This window comes from Hyperoodon ampullatus (assembly GCF_949752795.1).
Source record: "Hyperoodon ampullatus genome assembly, chromosome: 4".
Classification (NCBI taxonomy): domain Eukaryota; kingdom Metazoa; phylum Chordata; class Mammalia; order Artiodactyla; family Ziphiidae; genus Hyperoodon; species Hyperoodon ampullatus.
The window spans coordinates 48,310,310-48,332,494 of NC_136917.1; the positions used below are offsets into that span (position 1 = coordinate 48,310,310).

A 22,185-nucleotide genomic window follows, 5' to 3' on the forward strand; every position below is an offset into this window, starting at 1 on the left:
CCCCACCACAGGCTTTGGAGAGGGTGGCTCCTTCTCCTAGCCAATCACAGGAACTGCAGGCCTCTCATCAGTGAGTGACTTTTTTGGGGGGTGGCAGGAGGCGGGCAGAGCACATGCCTTAGATCTGGTCAAGGAGACAAGGGGAGGGGAAGTCAACTGGGGGATTTCCTAGCTCTTTAGGAGATGCTGCAACCCTGCTGTGACAATGAGGCACTTGAGGCATAGAGACGGAAGAAATCTGAGTCACTGATGATGCTGAGCTGAAGGAACCACCTTTACAGACACCTTACCCTGAAACATCGTGCGATGAGATAACCAATCCCCTTAGCATCTAAGCGCTTGTTAAGTAGCTCCGTTTTCTCCTGCAGATTAGGATGTCCCGAATGATACAATAACCTGGTTAAAACTTTACAGGGACTTCCCTGGTGGTGCAGTGGTTGGGAATCTGCCTGTCAATGCAGGGGACATGGGTTCAAGCCCTCGTCCAGGAGGATATGACATGCCGCGGAGCAGCTAGGCCTGTGCGCCACAACTACTGAGGCTGCGCTCTGGAGCCCACGAGCCACAACTGCTGAGGCCCGCGCACCTAGAGCCTGTGCTCCGCGATGGGAGAGGCCACCACAATAAGGAGGCCACGCATCACGGTGAGGAGCGGCCCCCGCTTGTCGCAACTAGAGAGAGCCCAAGCATAGCAACGAAGACACAACGCAGCCAAAAAAAAAAAATTAAAAAACAAACAAAAGAAACTTTACAAAAAAGCATCACAGTCCAAAACATGGCTGGGACCCTTGTGTCTTAGTCTGGCATTTAGGCCCCCATAAATGTTACAGGTAACAAGCAACTAGAAGTGACTATTGCCTACAGGACAGCTGGCCTTTACTGAACCTACCTGACTTTACATCCCCCCTCCCTTTCCACACTCCCCTCCCCAACCTGGAGGGTCTGTCTCTACTTTTGTGTCTAGGGAACCCCAGGTCTTCCTCCAAGCTCAGCTCGTCTCGTTTGGCCTCTCAGACACTTGTTTTCCCAGCACCATCAGAGCACAACCAGAACATTCTCCAATAATCTGGTCACCTCGTCTTGCCCTACAGACTATATGCTCCTTGAGGGCAGGGCCAACATCTTTCATCCCTTTGTCCCTATCAATAAGACAGCGTGTTCAGTAGTGGTCTGATGCACTGAAGGCAGAGAGGTTAGTGCTAGGAGCACTTACACTTCTTGGTGCTTGTTTACTCATGAAGAAAACAGAAATCTAGGAGGGGCTGGAGCTCAGTGTGGAATAGGGATTTCCAGCTTCCCTTAAGAAATGGAAGATCAAGGGACTCCCCTCGTGGTGCAGTGGTTAAGAATCCGCCTGCCAATGCAGGGGACACAGGTTCGAGCCCTGGTCTGGGAAGATCCCACATGCCGTGGAGCAACTAAGCCCGTGCGCCACAACTACTGAAGCCTGTGTATCTAGAGCCCGTGCTCCGCAACAAGAGAAGCCACCACAATGAGAAGCCTGCACACCCCAACGAAGAGTAGCCCCTGCTCTCCGCAACTAGAGAAAGTCCGCTTGCGCCCAGCAATGAAGACCCAATGCAGCCAAAAATAAATGAATAAATAAATTAATTAATTTTAGAAAAAAAGAAAAGAAATGAAGATCTGGCCTCACAAAGGGTCCATCTCCACCAGGTCACAATTGGCTGGAGCTGACAGGGACTGCTTTTCTAGATGAGACAAGGGCTCTCCAGTTTGTCCTAGTTGCCACCACTCCCTACTGTCTCTCCTGACACCAAGGCTCCATGTCAGTTGCCATCTATCACCCCTACCAGGCCTGAGCCCGTCGTTTCCATCACATGTCTGAGTCCTGGAGTTTGTCACCCTGAACTTCTGTGCAAGCAGACAGAGGGAAAATGGTCAAGATAAAAGTCGGTTGCTCATTCCTTCCCTCTCCCCACTTCCCAGGCTTCACGTTAAGCTAGAACAGCTCTCCTTGAGAGATACACATGCCTACAGGAGGCCCCAGGCCCAGGTGAGGGATGTGACTTCCTCCAGCTTCCCAGGGCCTCATGGTACCTGCATCACAGTCCAAGCCTCCTCATGGCCCTCTGTAACATCTTTGGGGGCTTGGCGGGAGTTGCTGGCCTAGCCTTCCATGGGGCTGGTGTGCCCACTCGTGCTGTGGAGACCTTGGTAGATATGGGAGTGTATAGGACACCTTTCATCAGGGAGGCCTTGGTTAGGGGGTTTTTACAGCAGGTTTCACCTAAGGAGACATGGGGGACAGCAGCTGGGGGAAAGGATCCTGGGGTCAGAGCCTTAATCTGGTCTTAATTCCTTCTTCACCTGGCCCTGAACCCACGTTCTGATGCACGAGTAGGTGGCAGTCGGTGGCTCAGAGGCCTGGCACTGCAGCTGCTTCCTCATGAGGCCTCACCTGGGCTGGGGGCACAGCTGCCGGCGTCTCCCCGTCACTGTCTGACTCCTCCTCGCTGCTGCTCTCCGAGTCCTCTTCCCGCTTCCCGGCCTGGGCAGCTGGGGCTCCTGCCTTCCCAGGGGGTGCTGGGGCAGCCCCTTTCCTGGGGGACCCCTTGGTGGAGGCTGAGGCAGTTCTGACCTGGGGAGTCTTCCCTGAGGGCTTCGCCTGGAGTGAGAGAAGTGGAGTCAGGGAAGGGCAACGGGAGATGGATGGGGCATGTGTAGCTGTGCTGTGGGCAGCTCCTGGCACAGAGGGGAAGCACAGGGCTGCTCTCTGCCCTCCCAGGCCTCACCTGAGCGGGCGCCGCCCCCTCACTGTCCGACTCCTCCTCACTGCTCTCCGAGTCCTCCTGTGGGCCCCTGACCGGCCCCAGCTGGGCTTGGGCTGCTGCAGCCAGTGCCTTCCCCATAGCCGGCACAGACACCTGGCCCCTGCCCGAGACGGCACTGCTCTGGGGGGCTCTTGCTGGTGGCTTTACCTGAATCATGAGGAGGGAACAGTATTGGGGAAGGAAGAGGAAAGCACAGTTCCCCTTAAGTGAAGCCCCACCCAGGGCATGGCAGTGGGGAGATCACTCCCGCTTGTGCAGGGCCCTTGTCCAGGCTGGGGCCACTGCTTGGCCTCCTCTCCATCCCACCCTGGCACCTCTTTTGGCGCTGGTCCTACTTGCCTTGGCTGGGGACCCCAGTTTGGCTTGAGCAGCTGCAGAAACCCCTTTTCCAGGAGCTGATGCTGCCCCTTTGGCTGAAGCCACTCTGGTGGCAGCTGGGTTGGCTTTGGTCTGAGGGGTTTTCACTGAGGTCTTCACCTGGAAGGAGAAAAGGGAATTACGGAAAGGAGGTGAGATGCAATAGAGCAGGTAGCCAAGAATGCCAATTCTGGAGTCAGATGCCTGAGTCTGGGTTCTGGCTCCTCCAGTAATAGCTGTGTGAACCTGGGCAAATCATTTGACCTCACTGGGCCTCAGTTTCCTCCTCTATAAAATGGGAATAAATGAGGCCTACCCATAGGGAGGGTGAGGACTAAATGGGAGATTTCCAGTGTTTAACACAGTGCCTGGCACACAATAAGCACTCAAACTTATTACTGTGAGAACTTTTCTTACTGTTAGCTAAGTATAAGACTACCCAGAGCAAAGGTGTTTTCCAGGCTCCCTTTTAACTAGGTGGCCATGTGATTAACTTCTGGCTAATGGATGTAAGTCAAGCATACATTTGACTTTCTTACACACGTAGGAAATGTGTCTCCTTCCTCTCTGCTGCCTGGAATGCTGAGGTAATAGCTGGAGCTCAAGCAGCCATCTTAGTCTATGAAATGGGAGCCAAGTACTCAGGATGGCAGAACAAAAAGGAAAACTACTGTTGTTTGAGGTTTTCTTCAGCTTAACCTAAACTAAACTGCTATTCAAGGAATCCCCTAAAAGCTTGTCAGAGTCTATAGACAGAACTATAGACATAAGAGCAACAAAGAGCAAAATCCTTGATAAGAGTGTGAAAGCAAGCCTTGCTAATGTGAAATCGGATGAGGAATTTGGCATCATCTCAAGGCCCCTGTCTCCTTCAGAGATGTCATTTGAACAGCGATATGCCCTACAACCCAGCTTCCCTCATTTGCATGGGACCAAGTGAAATTATCAGTCATGAACTGAAGAAAGAAAATTCTCTAAAGCATGGACTATGTATGACTAAGGCTAAGGTGGTTAGCAGCACGGAACTCAAGTCATCCAGAGGGGAGTAATGTTTTTTACATAGACTTACAAAAACAAAACAAAAGATACCAAGTCTAAGTTGACCTAACAAGTCTTAAAAGTTTAAAAGGACTGAAATCATACAAAATATATTCTCCAGCCACAGAGGATTAAATCAGAAATCAACAACAAAAAGAAATCTGTATAATTCCATATATTTGGAAGTTAAGTCACTTCTTAATAATACAGTCAAAGAATAAAAATTTAAAAATACAACATTTCGGGCTTCCCTGGTGGCGCAGTGGTTGAGAGTCCGCCTGCTGATGCAGGGGACACGGATTCATGCCCCGGTCCGGGAAGATCCCACATGCCACAGAGCGGCTGGGCCCGAGAGCCATGGCCGCTGAGCCTATGCGTCTGGAGCCTGTGCTCCGCAACGGGAGAGGCCACAACAGTGAGAGGCCCGCATACCGCAAAAAAAAAAAAAAAAAATTCAAAATTCATGAGACAAAGCTAATGCAGTCCTCAGAAGGAAATTTATAGCTTTAAATGTTTACATTAGAAAGAAAGAGCTAAAATCAAAAATCTAAGATTCCAGGGACTTCTCTGGTGGCACAGTGGTTAAGAATCCACCTGCCAATGCAGGGGACATGGGTTCGAGTCCTGGTCTGGGAAGATCCCACATGCCGCAGAGCAACGAAGACCATGCGCCACAACTACTGAGCCTGCACTCTAGAGCCCACGAGCCACAACTACTGAGCCTGTGTGCCACAACTACTGAAGCCCGCGTGTCTAGAGCCCATGCTCCACAACAAGAGAAGCCACCGCAATGAGAAGCCCACACACCACAATGAAGAGTAGCCCTCGCTCACCGCAACTAGAGAAAGCCCATGCCCAGCAATGAAAACCCAACGCAGCCAAAATAAATAAATTTAAAAAAGAAAAGAAAAAAAAAATCTAAGATTCCACCTTAAGAGGCTAGAAAAAGAAGAGCAAAAGATCAAAGTAAGGAAAGAAATAATAAAGATCACAGTGGAAATTAATGAAACAGAAAACAGGAAAATGATACAGAAAAATCAATGAAGCCAAAAGGTGTTTGAAAAGAATGAAATTGATAAGTCTTTAGCTAAACTTACCAAGAATAGGACAGAAGACACAAATTACCAAAATTTAGGAAGGAAAGAAAGACATCACTTCAGACCCTATAGATATTAAAAGGACTATAGGGGAATATTATGAACAAATTTATGTTAACCAATTAGACAACTGAGATGAAAAGGGACAAGTTTCTAGAAAGGCACAAATTATTAACTGTGCACAGAACTATTAACAGGTACAAAATAGAAACTGATTCAAGAATAATAAAATCTGAATATACCAATATCAATTAGAGAAATTGACTTAGTAACTAAAAATCTCCCCACCATCGCCCACAAAAAGCCCAGGCCCAGTTGGCTTGACTGATGAATTCTATTAAGAAAGAAATAATACCAATCCAACACAAACACTCAGAAAACAGAGCAGAAAATACTACCCAACTAATTTTATGAGGCAGTATCACCCAATACCAAAGCCAGGCAAAGATATCACATGATATCTACAGACCAATATTCTTTATGAACACAGACACAAAAATCCTTAACAAGTGATTTGCAAACCAAATCCAGCAACAAATAAAAAGGAATATACACTATGACCAAGATGGATTTATCCCAAGAATGAAACATTGATTTAATACCTGAAGATCAACTAATGTAACACATTAACAGAACAAAGAAAAAAAATCACTTCAATAGAGAAAAAGCATTTGATAAAAACCTAACTCCAATTCATGGTAAGAACTCTCAACAAATTAGAAATAGAAGGAAACTTCCTCAACCGGATCAAGGGCATCTATGAAAAACCTACAGCTAACATCACACTCAAGAGTGAAAGACAATGCTTTACCAGTAAGATTAAAAACAAGGCAAGGATGTCTGCTCTCATCACTACTATTCAACATTTTACTGGAGCTTCTAGCCAGTGTAATAAGGCAAGAGAAAAGCCATCTGGATTAGAAAGAAAAAAGTAAAACTGCCCTTAATTTGCAGACATGATCTGTACACAGAAAATCCTAAGGAATCTACAAAAGCCACTAGAACTGGTAAGCATGTGTAACAATGTCACAGGACATGAGATCAACATACATCACAAGGTTAGGCCCAGAAGGCACCACACCACTTATCTGGCCATTCATCAAACACTGACTGAACATCTCTCTCCTGCCTTTCTCACACAAGGGCTGTCTTTCTATGATATTTAAGTCATGAATCATCTCCTTCCTGAGTCTCTGGCACATTTGGTTTTCCAGAACGGACTCTCTGACTTTGTTAATTTTTTTTTTTAATTTTTTTTTTTTTTTTGGCTGCATTGGGTTTTCGTTGCTGCGTGTGGGCTCTCTCTAGTTGCAGCAAGCAGGGGTTACTCTTTGTTGCGGTGCGCAGGCTTCTCACTGTGGTGGCTTCTCTTGTTCTGGAGCACGGGCTCTAGGTGCACAGGCTTCAGTAGCTGTGGCTCGCAGGCTCTAGAGCGCAAGCTCAGTAGTTGTGGCGCACGGGCTTAGTTGCTCTGTGGCATGTGAGATCTTCCCGGACCAGGGCTCAAACCTGTGTCCCCTGCGTTAGCAGGCAGTTTCTTAACCACTGCGCCACCAGGGAAGTCCTGTTAATTTGTTTTGAACCTCATTTCCCTCAATGGATGGTTTACTTTGAGCTGGCTTGGTGTCTCTGAGCAGATCAGAGATTGTGACTCATTTCTGACCCCAGCAATGCTAAGCAGAATAGAACAGCATTTTGCAGGTGAGGCCATACAAGTATTATTTCAATCCTCATAATAACCCCACAACAGAAGCAGTTATTATCCTCATCCTTCAGATGAAGGCGAGGAAAAGAAGGTGGTCAACAAGACTCCTATCAGCCCTGCTTATTTTAGCAGAAGCTCTTCAGACCTCTTGAAGCTAGGAAAGGCAGTAGCTTCTGACAGAGCATCAGGCTATAAGGCTACGCCCCTATAGAGAGGGACTGGCTGCTCAATTTTACCTGAGAGAAAATAAGGCCCCAAAGTATGACCATTTCTGTGGCTGGAAAAGCTTTGGCCAAGATATAGCAGAAGGAAGTGGGAAAGGCAAAGGCTTTGGAGGCAGGCGCTGGTGGGGCTGGAGCAAGTCACCAAACAACTCCTCTAAGCTCCAATTTGCTCTTCCAGAAACCAAAGTAAATGAACACCGTCTTATGGTACAGGTGGGAGGCTCAAATGGGAAGACAGATATTTAAGTGAACGGCACACTGAAACTTTTAAGGCATTGGTCTGGAATATGTCTGTATCTTGGAAAAACAGGATAGGAGACTACTGACCTGAGACTCTGGGAAGGCCAAGAATAGTTTAAAATCTCAGTAAAGGAATGACAGGACCTTGGGTCCTACAAGATAATAGTGAGATCAGGACCAAAAAAAAAAAAAATCCATAAAAATGTGTGCTTTGGTACAGGGAAACAAGAAATGACTAATTTGAGTAGTTAGCGAAAAAAAGAGTGACAATTAAAAATAATAAATGGTGGGTGGATGAATGCAGGGAGTGAGATATCTTCACCTCTCCCAGGCTGGAAGGCAACTCTTGATTCTGCTCCCTCAGGGAGACGGATGAGAACTTGCTGTGTGCAGGCCCTTTGCTGGGTGTGGCAGCTGAGATCTCATCAAATTCTCAACTCTGTGCAGGTTGATTTCCAATTTACAGAATAAACAGAGGCCCTAATGGATTACTTCATTTGCTAGGACATGGAGCTAGGACTTGAACCCAGGCAGCCTGGCTCCAAACCTCCCACCATTCGCCATTCACATGGTCTCCCCTAGTGATCCCACCAGAATGTTCTGCTTGGGGAAACTCACAAAGCCAGGCACTCTCCCATCCCCTGGCTTTTGCGCAGGCTGGTTTCTCTGCCCGGAACACTCCACATCACCTGGCCAACTCTTTCAGCCCACAGTTTAGATGCCACTTCTTTAAGAGGTCTTCTCTCCCGAAGAACCTCTAGACACCATCACCTGCCACGCCCTGCTAGCCTAGGCACACATCCTCCATCTCAGCCCTACTATCACACCACGCTGAAATAATCTGTACATGTCCACGCCCCCCCATCTAGGCTGGGAACTCTAAGGGCTAGGGCCAAAGGAGCCCCAGACAAGTTGGCACCTGGCAGATGGGGTACTTAACAGAGCTTGTGTAAAAAAATCTCAGTGGGAGCTCAAAAGGTGATGAAGGAGACCCTGGAGCTCGACCCTGCAGCTCTGATGGGCAGAGGAGACGAGTGGAAGGTGTGGAATGAGGCTGAGCTGAGGCTGCTGCATACCTGGGGCAAGAGCAGCCTAGGTAAGCGCATCCTCAGCCCCATCCCAGGCAGTGTGGGTGGGGCAGGTTGGCTCCTCCCAGGTCTCACCTGTGCTGCAGTTGAGGCCACCTCCTCATTGTCCGACTCCTCCTCACTGCTCTCTGAGTCTTCCTGCACCTCAGCTTTGACCTGGGCCACTGCAGGCCCTGCCTTCCCAGGGAGCCCTGGGGTGGTCCGTTGCCCTGAAGGCCCCTTGGTGGGTGCCGAGGCAGCTTTCACCGGGAGGCTTTTCCCTACAGACTTCACCTGGAATGACATGGAAAAGAGGCATGTCACAGGAGCCAAAGGACCACGTGGGGGCTGGCCCTGACCCAGCCAAACAAACTTCGCCTCACCTGTCCCACGGATGCGGCAGGAGCTGTCTCCTCCTCGCTCTCCGGCTCCTCGCTGCTTGAAGAGTCCTCCTCTGGCCTCTGGGTGCCCCTGACCACGGCTGGGGATGATGTGCAGGTTGGCGAAGTCACCGTTCCTGCTTTCCAGGGGGCTGGTGAACTTACTTGCCCTGGTGGGACCTTGGCAGATGCGGGTGTAATGGGGGTGCCCTTCCTTGGGGAGACCTTGGTCTGAGAAGTTTTCACACCTGATTTTGCCTGAGGGGACACGGAAGTCAGAAGCTACAGAAGGATCTTGGACTCAGAGCCCCCATCCGCTCAGGGCTGGAGCCCCACTGCCATCCGCCCCCACAGCTCTCTGTGGAGCTGCTCCCCCGGCGGCGGCAGCTACCTGGGCTGGGGTCTTGGCTGTGGGGGCCTCGTCCTCACTGTCTGACTCCTCCTCACTGCTCTCCGAGTCTTCCTTGGACCCTTTGGCCTTGACCTGGGCGGCTGCAGGCCCGGCCTTCTGAGGGGGGCCCTGGGTGGGACCTGAGGCAGGTCTGCCCTGCAGGACTTTCCCCGAGGACTTTGCCTGCAGCGAGACACACAGGCTCAGGGGAGAGCACCCAAAGTGTGGCTTTGTGCAGAGATGCAGAGACAGAGAGACGGAGAGGGTCAACAGGCACGGTGAGCAGAGGGGGACGGGGCTTCCGGCACTGAGCCAGAGAGAAGAGCCTGACGAGCAAGGGCCTCACCTGGGCCAAGGCCGCTGCCCTCACCGCCTCCCCCTCGCTGTCCGACTCCTCCTCGCTGCTGCTCTCCGAGTCCTCATCCCACTTTGCCACCTGGGCGGCTACAGCCCTTGCCTTCTGAGGAAGCGCTGGGACAGCGCTCTTGACTGAGGGTCCCGTGCTTGTGGCTGAGGCAGCTCTGACCTGGGAGCTTTTCCCCAAGGGCTTTGCCTGGGAGTGACAAAGGACAGGGTCAGGATAGGGGGCTTGGGGGGAATGTGTGTGAGGTAAGACAGGAGGTGAGCAGGGCGGATGGAGGGCAGCGGTTCTGGGTGCAGCGAAGGAGAGGCCCACGGGGTCTCTGCAGGTGACGCACAGGGCCGGGCCGGGCATCCTTCCAGCCTCACCTGAGCCAGGCTCGTGGTGTGGGGCACGGCTGTGGATGCCTCCCCCTCGCTGTCTGACTCCTCGCTGCTGCTCTCTGAGTCCTCCTCCTTCCCCCTGGTCTGGGCCTGGATGGATGCAGGCCCTGCCTTGCCGGGGGGTGCTGGAGGGGCCCCTTTCCTAGGGGAAAGCACCTGGGCAGGTGCTGCTGCGGTGGCTCTGACCTGGGGGAGCTTCCCTGAGGGCTTTGCCTGGAGCAAGAGAAACAGTATCAGGGGAGGGAGCCCAGACGGTGGGCGTGAGGAAACACAGGAGAGCAGACAGGGTTAAGGACACCGCAGACACCACAACACCACATGGGGAGAAGGCGCAGGGCTCTGAGCATGGCTGGGGCGCATGCGGAGCGGGAGAACAAGCCCTCTGAAGGCCTCCTGGGATGGGGCGCTGGCTGTGGGACTCTCCCTCCCCAGGCCTTACCTGCAGCACGGTCTGGGCAGCTGGCGTTTCCTCCTCGCTGTCCGACTCCTCGCTGCTGCTCTCCGAGTCCTCCTCTGGCCTCCCTGCCTTCCCAGGGGGTGCTGGGGTGGCCCCTTTCCCAGGGGCCCCCTTGGCAGGACCCGAGGCAGCTCTGACCTGGACAGTTTTCTCGGAGGCCTTCACCTAGTAAAAGAGAAAGTGCAGTTTGCTCCCCTCCTTCTGAAAACCCCCTCGTGACACCTTAAGAATAAGGCTCGAAGCCTTAGCGAGGCTTGCAAGACCCCCTGCTTCTCTCCGCACTCCCCACCTTGACTGGTGCTCCAGCCGCTGTGGCTGGCCAGCCAGTATGGCCATACCTCCTCATTCCCGGGGACTTCACAACCCCTGCCCATTTCACCTGACCACTACCGCCTCATCCTCTGGGTCCCAGACAGATGCCAGTTCCTTATAGCAGTTCTCCATGATGGCCCTGCCCCAGGGTGGGCAGGCTCAAGGATCCCAGGGGCCTTTTACCACCTGTCTGACCCCTATTCCTCCCTGCTCTCTGATTCCAACAGCTTCCCAGCCTCTCTGGCTTTCCCTTAGGACATGCACAGCTGCAGCTCTGGCTACCCAAGCGGGAAGGGGGTCCCAGCAGATGGAATGGAAGCGGATTCCTGTTTGCTAACAAGCCATGATTTGGCCTGAGAAGCCAGAGGACCAGGTAATTAAAACTTCTCAAGTCCCTTCACAGCAGGACTAGCTGGGACAAGGACAGCAGCCCACTTACTAGACAGGGAAACTGAGGTGAAGGGAGTGGTTATTGACTGGGTGGGGTGCAGCACCTGCCCTTTGGGAAGCAGCCATTCCAGGCCACTGCTTGGACAGGAAGGGTCATTTCCAGAAGCGGCTGGAGCAAAACCAGGTGCCCTTGCCCTTCAACTCCCATAGCCCTGCCTCCCTCTCCCTAAACTCCAAGGTGAGTCTCCTCTGGCAGGGAGGGTGCTCATTACACAGTTACTCCACCAGTCTCGGGGCCAGGGAACCAGGGAACCCTGAGGAGCAGGCCTCCCTTGGGCCTCACCTGGCTGGGTGTCCCCGCAGGGGCCCCCTCCTCACTCTCGGACTCCTCGCTGCTCTCTGAGACCTCTTCTGGCTTCGTGGCCCTACTGGCTGGGGTCATGGCATCCCCTCTGACTTGGGGTGTCACACATCCCGCCTTCCCTGGGGTCGGGGCTGCCCTTCTCCTTGGAGACTCCTTGGCCGCAGCTGCTGAGGCTTTGACCTGTGGTGGTTTTACTGCAGGTTTCACCTGGAACGAGAGGATGGAATCAAGAGAATAATCCTCTCCACCCCTGAGGAGTATAAGATGCTTCATAGTTTGTAAAGCTCTTTCCTAATGTCATCTGGTTCTCAAACAACTCCCTAAGACAGATACTATGTTTACACCTATTTTCCAGTAAAGGGCAAAAGGCTCAGAGAGGTTAAACCACTCAACACCAATACTAAGGGCAGAGTTGTGACTTGAACCCATGTCTACATGGCTCTGGGGGCAGAGCTCTCAACCACGATGCTCCTCTCCCACCTGGCACACAGGGCCCAGCAGAGGGGCAGCCACTCTCCACCAGGACAGCTCATGATTGTCTGTCCCTCCAGCTACAGTATCTGGTCATGGTGGCCACCCCAAGGGCCAGGAGGCTAGGATCTGAACCCCAGTCTTGGCACTGGCTTGCTGAGATTCCTGGGGCATATTCCTTCCCTCTCTGGGCTCTGGCCCACTGAAGCTATGTGTTTGGCTGCTGGTTTCCCAGGGCCAGGAGTGTCGCTCATTCCCTTGGCAGGGCCTGGGGGATGGGAGCCCAGGGCGTCCTTATGGCTGGCTGTAACGAGGGCCCAACAGTGGGACGGAATGTGGGGAGCAGCCCACAGCTAGGCCCGGGGTAGCTGGGAGCAAGGTCTCCACTTTCGTGGGTGACTGGCTAAGGCAGGAAGGCAAGGTAGGAAGCACCGTGGGTGCCAGGCCAATCCATCCCTGAATGCTACTTTTCTCCCTCTGCGACACCTTTCCCTGGGTGTCCTGGCGCCAGGCACCAGCGTTTCCTGCCAGCACTACTCCAACAACCCCTCAACCATGTCATTACATCTATTCAGCACTGTCCTCCGATCCAGACCACAAGCAGCCATCTTTCCGAACCATAAGTCAGGCCATCTTGCCGCTGGGCCTGTAGCCCTGCAGTGGCTTCTCACAGCCTCCAGAATAAAACCCAAATTCCTCTCAGCAGTCCTCTTGGTCAGGCATGGATCTGGCCCCCGCCTACTTCTGACCTCACCTTGTATCACTTTCCACCTCATTCATGAAATTGCAGATCACCGTTGCTTAAAAGCACCAAACTCATTTTGTGTCTGCCTCTGCCCCTGCTGTCCCTCTGTCTGCGTCACATTCCCGTTACTGCGCCTCAGAGCTCTCCATGTTTCCCTTTCATAGTAACCATCACCACGGCGTTAAATTTCTGAGGGAACCCTCCACTTCCCCACGGCAGCAGGAACCCCACCCGTCCTGCTTACCACTGTTTCCCCAAGGCCTGGTGCTTGGAAGGTGCACAATAAGGAATAACTTGCAGGGACTCCCCCCAGGTCATGATTCACAGAATAGACACGGCCACAGACTAAAAGACCTGCCTATCCCTGGCCGGTGCTGAGGCCTGGCATTCACCAGCAGGCCCAGAGACTCTGCAGCAGCCTCACCCACATTCCAGTTCCCCGGACAGCCACGTTCCTGCCCCGGGGCCTTTGCCCTCGCAGTTCTTCCCGCTCAAATACCCCTCCCCCCACCTCCCTCCCCGGTGAAGCCTCCTGTGCGTCAAGGCCGCGGTCCAGTGCCGCCTCTCCCAGGAAGGCTTCCCCCCACCTCACAGGCAGGATGGCGTCTCTTCCCCCCAGCTCCACACCTTCGCCTGCCTAGAGTACAGTGAGCAGCGCCTGGCTCCCTGCCTCCGCAGGCCTCAGCCTTCCCAGCTCCCGGTCACCCTGACACCCTTGCTAAACTGATCCGGTGCCCCTGGTAGGTGAGGCCCCGGCCAGGCCCCCAGGAGGGTTAGAGGTTTGCAGAGGGCAGCTCCTGAGGATGGGCGGCAATTACCTCCACGTCCGTCTCATCGCTCGAGCTGGAGGTGTTCTCGCTGGAGCTGGCGGCCTGGCTGACGGCCGCCTTTCCTGAGGAATAAACAAGGAGGGGCTGAGGGCCTTTCCAGACCCGCCCACCCCTCGCCCGGCACCCTCCACGCCAACTACTCAGGGCCAGGTGCGAGCGTTCCTCCTCCCGCCGCAGCTCCGCGCTCTCTGGAAGGCGCACAGCCGAGGGGCATGCCACTCTGCCTGTGCTCCTGCGCGGCTCTGAGGCCCTGGTAAGGCCTGTGATGTTAGGTCCTAGCACACGAGAGCCAGAAGCTGATGGCTCAGATGATCTCCTTCCACCAGCACACAGCAGCAGGCAGGGCAGACGCCTATTTTACATGGGAGATGGAGGCAAGCCCAGGCCTCTCAGCTTAGCCTCTGAGCCTCTGTGGCGGGCCCTGCACCCACCTGAGAGCAATAAACCAGAAAGGGCTCCAAGCCACCCCGGCTGCTCACACTCCCTGGCAAGGCCTGAGGTGTCCCTGCAGCTGACTCTTCCTCACCCAGGGGAGGGGAAAATGGCCTGAGGTGGCGGTCCTCGCTGTCACAGAGACAACCCCCTGAATTCCAGAGGGTCCCAGGGCCTGATAAAGCAGCACCCAGGTCTGCTTCCTCAGCCCGTACTCGGGGGGCCTGGTCCTAGAGGGCAGGGCTGCTCACCAGGCTTGGCAGTGGTTCTGAGGGCCGAGACACCGCCCTCCTCCTCAGTTTCTGAGACCAGGACGGTATTTGCCGAGGGCCCTGCCGTCTTCTGGGGTGACTTCCTGGTGAGGAGGTGGGCCACTGCCTTCGCGGAGGCAGGGTGTGCCGTGGAGTTCACCGTCTTGCTGGCTTTCTTGGCCTTTGCCTACACAGAACAGGAGTGACAGACAGTGGGTATGGCCTGGCAAATGAGAGCACAGACCACATCTGATCCCAGGTCCACCACTTCCTAGCCCTGTGAGCTTGGGCACACTACCTCCCTAAGCCTCAGTTTCTTCATCTTCAAAGTGGGGCTAAAAATGGTACCTCCCCTCACAGAGGTGTGGAGAGAACCGAATTATAGTTCTTGGGACACAGCAGTTTTGCTCAGTGGTGAGTAGCATTTTGCTGTGGACATTACCATGGCCTCATAATTCTTTCTACATATTTTTTGCTAATGCTACAGGCAATATCAGGGACATAATCCTTTACATGCCTGTGACACTGCTTTGTGGATGACCAAAAAAGGATATTCTACTTTCCAAGTAGTTTCCAGCCTAGAAAGTGATTCTTGAGGGACTTCCCTGGTGGTTCTGTGGTTAGGACTCCACACTTCCACTGCGGGGGGCACGGGTTCCACCCCTGGTCGGGGGACTAAGAGCCCACAAGCCCCCCGGCACGGCCAAAAAAAACCCAAAACAAACAAAAAAACCCAAAATAAAGTGCTTCTCAAGCTTTCAGAGCCACAAGTGTCTTATCTGCTCTGGTGTCTCCACTGCCTTGTGCAGTGCCTGGAACATAACTGTATTGGTAACGATTTGCTGAGTGAACAGGTGAATGCGGGGCCGGAAGAGGAAAGGAACTGTCTCTTCCAGGTGTGTAATGTGCCCAGTGGCCCATGGCAGTAGGCATTATCCCCATCTTACAGAAAAAAAAAAACTGAGAACCACAGAGGTGAAGGGACAGACCACAATCACACTGTGACTGAGGCTGAGATCTGAATCCAAGATCTGAATCCAATCCAAGGGTTGGGCCATTACCCACAATCCTATCCTTCTGACACAGGGGACTGTGTCCTCCAGGGCACTTCAACTCCCACGGGCGACAGCTTGGAAGGTGGTCTCACTCACCTTGGCTTTTTCTTTCACACTTGAAGGCAAAACCATCCCCGTGGCTGAGGAGTTGGTAGATGCTAGTGCCGGGACTGCAAGACACAAACACCGGTTGGGTGAGCCAGATGAGCATTTTCTCATGGGTGAGCGGCAAACAGGCTCAGCTCACCTAATAATTCAACTGGTATGGCTGCCTGGTGCTGGCATGAGATCTGAGGCTGAGCCTGGACTGGGAAAGAGCTCGGTGGTGCATCAGCCACATCCCCCAGGAGCAAGAGAGGAGAGTGACGACATGAAAGCCATGTGTGTGCATCCCCCATGGGGGGTTCCGATTCCCTGGTGGCACGAGACGCTGAAGCCCCCAGAGGAAAAGGGGTTGGCTCCTGGTCCTGCTGCATACTGCCCCGGAGGCCCCGCACAACTCCAGGGTGTCATTCCCACAGGCCACCTGCCACACTGCAGCCCTAACGTCACTCAGCGAGACAGGGGCAGGTCAGGCAGCCCCAGGTCCACAGAGAAAGCTGCTCGAATTAAGCGGTTTCTCAGTGGAGAAATAGCTGAACCATGAGACCGGGACCCTGTTAGATGTCGAGATTTCCAGATTCTTGTTGCTTTTACACCGGGGTATCGTCTCCTTAGAGCTCAGATTAGGGAAAGGCTTCTAATGTATGCTGTGAAATAAACAGGATGTTGTTGAGATGAATGATATGATCTAATTCTTTTCCTGACATTTAATTCCATCTCTCTCTATTTTTAATTACGGAAAATGTTAAGCCCGTTCCTACGTAGAGAGAAAGTGTATAAAACCACCCTGCCCCAACCGTTATCAACTTGTGGCAAATCTTATTTCAACTGTCCCCTCATTTGCCATGCCCTGCTGAGTATTACTCTGAAGAAAACACCAGACATCGTATCATGTTGCCCACAGATATTTCTGCATGTTTCTCTTAATGAGGACTCTTAAAAAGTATCATTATAATTCCATGATTACAGCTTAAAAATGTATTAATATCGAGTAGCCCGTCTGTAGGAAATTTTACAATTTTTGTTTTAAATAGTGTGTAGGTATGAACGTAGGCAAGTATGGATGTCTAGCTGTATGATTTCAGATACAAAGGAGAGCACTGTAAGGCTGCCCTCCAGGAGGTACGTTTAGGGAGTGGAAGGGGGGCAGGCAAGGGGAACAGGAAGCCTCCCACTTTTCTTCTGGATGCTTTTGTACAGTTCACAGGGAACTTGCTTTGCATTATAATTCTAAAAGATTAAGCAAGGTATAAAATGCATATTCAGTATGATCTCAAGTATTTGAAAAAACATGTTCAGGAACAATAAATGGAAGAATAATTTGCCAAATTATATGTGGCAAGAATATGGGTAATTTTTCCCTACCTTTCTGAAAAGTAATTTTCACATATTCTATAATGAAGACTCCATAAAAAGCCTATATTTCTTTCACCATCAGAAAACATATTTAAAACTTAAGAAATTATCTTCTATGTAAGTAAAAACCAATAATGCAAAGAAGAACGATAATTCCTCTGTGGAGCTATGACCACTGTTGGTTAAAGCACAAACTGCCCTGAGAACATGGGGAGAAGGGGCTGTGAAGGCCTCCCCAAGTCACCCCTGCCAACACCCTGAAACCAGAGTGCCCGGGACGGCCTGCCAGTGCTCACCTGCACACTTCCAAAACAACAGGAAGATCGGCAACTCCTGAAGCAGCCCATAAGCACACAGGAGAGGTGCCCGCCAGCTGCCCTCTCTGAAATCTCTCTAGCAGTTCTTCTGAAAATGTGGGCTTCTTTCTATCTTTACCAGAATCACCTGGAGGGCTTGTAAAAATACAGCTCCTGGGCCCCACTGGAGGGGCTGACTCCAAGTACCCCAAATTAGACTGTAAGGGCCCATCCATGTTTTTGTTCACCATTGGATTCCTAGCACCTGGGACACGATGTCTGGCCCAGAGGAAGGGCTCAAATCAAGACTGAAATAGGCATGTGGGACCCTTCCAACCTTCCCTCTAAAAGGGCCGGTCCTCTGAGGGCTCACTGAAGGAGAAGCTGGAGGTAGACTCTCCCCTGGAACAATCCAATATACAACAGCCTGTTCCCGAAAGGTGCAGGGCACTGAGCTGAGCCCCCAGCACAAAGGGCTCTTACTGGCTTTGGTGGTTCCCGCTGCTGCCTCCTGCGCCTCCTCCTCCTCCTCTTCTGAGCTCTCTGAGCTGCTAATGGGGTCTGACACGCGGGTCTTCTTGGCCTGCAGGGCTGCATCTTCCTCTGCCTTCCACTTCTGGCCAATCTCCGAGGTTCTGCAGGACAAGGGTGACTGGCTAGTTCAACCAGGTGACAAGGACAACCCCAGGAGAGTTGAAAAGGAAACCTCCCCACATCCTCCCTGCCCCCAAAGGAAACGTGCATAAAGAGAGTTTAAACAGTGATGAAACAGTGTTAGATACAATTTTGTGCTCTGCATTTTCACTCATTTCATCGTATTTTTATAATTGTCTATGAGTCTTCAAATATTCAGGAAGGGTGGACAATATTATATAACAGCTGCTAAGAGTCACTGAGTGCTAAGTGCCAGCACTACAGACACTTCACAGCACCATCCAGGCTCCTCCTTCCTCCAGAACTTGTGGCACCTGCAGTGTCCTCTTCCTGGAAGAGTCTGCTCAGGTCGGTCCCTATTGTCCTTCAGGCCTCAACTCGAATACAGCCTCCTCAGAGAGGCCCTCCCTGATCACCCCCCCTCCCCTAAGACATTCTCTGCCCTGACATCCTGTTTCATTTTCTTCAGAGCACGTTCCTCTCTCCTGTTATTTAACCTACTTCCTGCTTGAAGCCCCCACTGCACAGCCAGGCCCCTGGAGAGGAGGGCTGGCAGGAACCTTGTCCAGCTCCCTCAGTACCTTGAGCACATAGCATGAGCCTCACGGCCAAGTGAGTTGCCCAGAGTCAAAAAGTAAGTCTCAGGCACTGGGGAGGATAAGCACCCAGATGGCTGAGTTGCTGGAACTTTCGAGCATCATCTCCCCTGACCCCAGCCTCCTGCCCCGAGGGAGTCACTGTCTGTGCCCCATGTTCTCCAGATGGGACGGATGCTGCTCTGCCAGTTTGGGATGTGCTGCTTGGGTCCCTTGTTCCCAGGGAATCTTCTGCAAAAACAAGTTTCATTTACTACATGTATCAGTTCACTGTGCCTCTCTCCTCCCAACAGAATGTAAGTTTCACAAGGGCAGGGATTTTTCTCCGGTTTGTTCCCAGCTACATCAAGAACAGTTCTGGGGGCTTCCCTGGTGGCGCAGTGGTTGAGAGTCCGCCTGCCGATGCAGGGGACACGGGTTCGTGCCCCGGTCTGGAAAGATCCCACATGCCGCGGAGCGGCTGGGCCTGTGAGCCATGGCCACTGAGCCTGCGCGTCCAGAGCCTGTGCTCCGCAACGGGAGAGGCCACAACAGTGAGAGGCCCGCGTACCGCAAAAAAAAAAAAAAAAAAAAGAACAGTTCTGGCTCACAGTTAAGTGCTCGATAAATACGGAGGTGAGTGGGGGTGGGAGGGGGATGCCTCCAATGGCTAGGTTTAGCACTTTACCATTATTATCTTCATTTTATGGATGGAGACAGACTTGGGAGGCCAAGTTTGTCCAAGGTCATACGGCTAGTTGCTGGGTTTGAATCACTAGGTTAGGTTAGTTCTGGTGGGTGTGAGGTCCTCATCCCAGTCAGTACTGCTCACCCAGAGAAGGGGCTGGTGGCGGGGAAGGGCGTGTGCTGCGGCTCACTGAAGGAGTTCTCTGGGGAAGGAAGTGCTGTGCACACAGACACCTGGGCAAGTGGGAAAGGAAGTGGGGGTGTGCCCTGTGCTCACCTCAGCAGCAGAGGAGAGCCAAGAACTGAGGGTTGACAGGGCTCTCAAAGACCTTAGCTCTCTACTGGAAGCTTGGATCCCTTCCACACCATGCCTGCCTTTGTTTACACACTTCTTATGACAAGGAACTCACAACTCCACTGTAGCCTACCTCATTTCTGGAGAGCTCTGATGACCCACTGCTTTTATTCAGAAGCTGAAACCTGTCTTCCTAAAGCAGGTACATATGGGTCCCACTTCAGTCTCTCGGGCGCCAGGGACCACCCCACTCCCTTTGTCTTCAAAGATGTGCATACAGAGGTCCCTTGCCTGCCCCTCTGAATCTCTTTCCCATCCCAGACGGTTCAGTATTCACTATCATTCCTCATGGGACATGACTGCAGGTCCTTCACTCCCGTAGTTGGCTGTGGTCAGGCCAGTTCATGGAGAGAACGATTATCCCTCCTTCATTTTCAAACCATTCCTCTGCTGATATGTCCTTAGATTATTCCCCTCCTTGTTTCCCATGTTTTACAGGCATTTCACATTCAACATGTCTTTGAAATCTTTCCCTCCAAATTGGGTTCCTTCCATTCAGGTGTACAAGTCAGACACCCGGGAGTGGACTAGACTGCCTCTCCAAACCATCCGCAGACCCTCATCTCATCCTCTCACATTCCTGGAATCTACTGTCTCCCTCCCATGTTATTACTGCCTCAAGCTCCATCAGCTCGTCTGGATAATGATATCCATAGCCTCACCTGGTCGCACCATGCTGCAGTGATCTCACCACTCTCTGCTTCACCCTTCCATGGCTTCCATGGCTCTTGGGGCAAAGACACAACTGCTCCCCATGGATGATCAGGCCTTGCGTGGAGTGGGCCCTGCCGACGGTCCAGCCTCATCTGCACTGTGCCCGCAGCTACAGGCCTCAGACCAGTAGTTCCCTCTGCCAGGTACACTCTACTGGCCCCTCCACATCTATTGCCTCGTTCACTCCCCCACTCCCTGAAGCTCTCAAATCAAAGGTCACTTCAGGGAAGCTTCCCCTAAACCCCCAAATGAGGCTAGGCTAACCTGTTTAGGTAGTTTTGGCACTGGGCACCTCTTTGCATAATCCTTACTACCACTATAATTGTACACTCATTTGTTTTTTCTGAGGCGTGCTTACCTTCCTGGACTCCAATGTCAGCTCCAGGAAAGAAGGAACCACGTATGTCTCACTCATGACAATACATTTGTACTTAGAACAGAGCCTGGCATTCAGTAGTTACTCAATAAATGTTTATTGATTGAATGAATAATAAAAGCTGCTGAGAAGCTTTCGTCCTTAAGAGGCACTGATCACAGCTCAGTGTCCTCTCCATCACCGGACACCCGTAACTGTGACCTGGCTTCCCGCAGGTGATAATAGTAACTACGGTGGGCTATGGGGACAGATCTTAGACCAGATTAGTATCCTAGCTGATCCCAAGCTGAGGGCTTGCAGTGTCCCTGCTGTACTCTCTCAGTCCCATTAGACTTACTGTTGCCAGTGTGTATAGATGTCCAGAAGGGTTACAGGCTGAGTCAGGAAACTTTTCTGCAGAGAAGTAAAGAGAAAGCAGCAATCAATCCCCCAAGCACAGTAAGGGTCCTCCTTGGGCCCCACTCTCACAACGTCATGATTTACAAAGAGGTGGTTGAGAAGAGGGTCTTTCTGCTCTGGGAAGTATGTCTGCTTGACCCTTCCAGTATCACCCAAACCTTCCAGAGACAAGCAGGGCAAGTATTTCCAGCTAAAACCTTTTAAGACAACATGTTGGTGAGGAGTACCTTTGAAGATTAGAGTTGGAATGTTCCAGGCTAGCATTTATCCAGCCCCCAGCCTCCCTGGCACTCTCCAGGCTTAGGTGCCACGAGACAGGGCTTTTTCCACCCCTGACCTTTCAGAAGGCTTTCAAAAGCCAGGCTGGTCAATCTCCCCAGGACAGTAGGAGCCACAGCCCAGACACCGCGCTGTCAGCTCACCCGCTGGGAAGAGACTGGAACCAAATGGTGCCAGTCCTTTGGTAGAAGCAGAGGCCTTTGGAGCCAAGATCAGAAGCCCTATTCTCTCTGCAAATGTCAAGAACCTGGGGTGTCAAGTGCCCCAAGGAGGTTGGGTGAGTAATGTGGGGCAAGGGCAGTGCCGGGGGTTTAGGCAGAGTGGTCAAGAGGGTGCACCTGGACTCAGGCAGAGCGCCTGTGGTAACTGGATGGGCTACTCTCTTCACCTCTTCAAACTTCTGGTTCTTTCTTTCTAACATGGGGATAACAGCAGTACCCACCTAAGACGTTGCTGTCGGGCCTGATCGAGACCATCTAGTCAGTGCCCAGCACAGGAGCCAGTAACGTTGAGACTGTAACTGGCAGTAATTGAAAGTGTCAGTTTCATTCTCCTCGGCCCCTGGCACACTGGCCTCCTCACTGTCCCTCAAATCTGTCAGGGCACCCTGCCCGCGTGGGGGCTTGCTATTCTTTCTGTCTGGAATGCTCTATCCTGCCAACTATACGGCTCACTCCCTCACTTCCTTCAGGTCCTGGCCCAAATGTCACCTTCTCATTGGGGTTTCCTGACCACCCTATATAGATAATTTAACTCTGACATTCCTTATCCCCCCATGCCTGCCTTATTTTTATAGCTAGCACCTACCATCACCCCACACACTGTATCATTAACTTAAAAAAAAAAAAAATCAGTCATCTTTCGGCTCCTGCTGGAATGTATGCTCCATGAGGGCAGGATACTTTTGCTTAGGTAAATGCCCCAAAGCAGATGGGTATTCTCCTTCACCCGCTGTAGCTGTTAAGTCATGTTAACTGGAGTAAGAAGGGCTACCGAGGTCCAAAGAAAACTGGAAAAAGCACAGGTAATGTCGTGAGGCCCATCATCCTT

At 52.1% G+C, this 22,185-nt stretch overlaps 1 protein-coding gene across 1 annotated transcript in view; it reads right to left on the reverse strand.

The window, feature by feature from the left end:
• Nucleotides 1-22,185, reverse strand: part of TCOF1 (treacle ribosome biogenesis factor 1) — a gene marked incomplete at its 5' end in the record, with an annotated part of 37,201 nt that overhangs the window by 13,831 nt on the left and 1,185 nt on the right. The window contains 15 exons of the mRNA XM_079702632.1: nt 2,420-2,626; nt 2,754-2,939; nt 3,132-3,269; nt 8,617-8,814; nt 8,904-9,158; nt 9,292-9,474; nt 9,638-9,844; nt 10,021-10,248; nt 10,475-10,657; nt 11,538-11,765; nt 13,593-13,666; nt 14,288-14,474; nt 15,439-15,512; nt 17,580-17,731; nt 20,795-20,850. Of these exons, the coding sequence (XP_079558758.1) occupies nt 2,420-2,626; nt 2,754-2,939; nt 3,132-3,269; nt 8,617-8,814; nt 8,904-9,158; nt 9,292-9,474; nt 9,638-9,844; nt 10,021-10,248; nt 10,475-10,657; nt 11,538-11,765; nt 13,593-13,666; nt 14,288-14,474; nt 15,439-15,512; nt 17,580-17,731; nt 20,795-20,850 (2,556 nt within the window). The remainder of the gene's footprint in view (nt 1-2,419; nt 2,627-2,753; nt 2,940-3,131; nt 3,270-8,616; nt 8,815-8,903; nt 9,159-9,291; nt 9,475-9,637; nt 9,845-10,020; nt 10,249-10,474; nt 10,658-11,537; nt 11,766-13,592; nt 13,667-14,287; nt 14,475-15,438; nt 15,513-17,579; nt 17,732-20,794; nt 20,851-22,185) is intronic.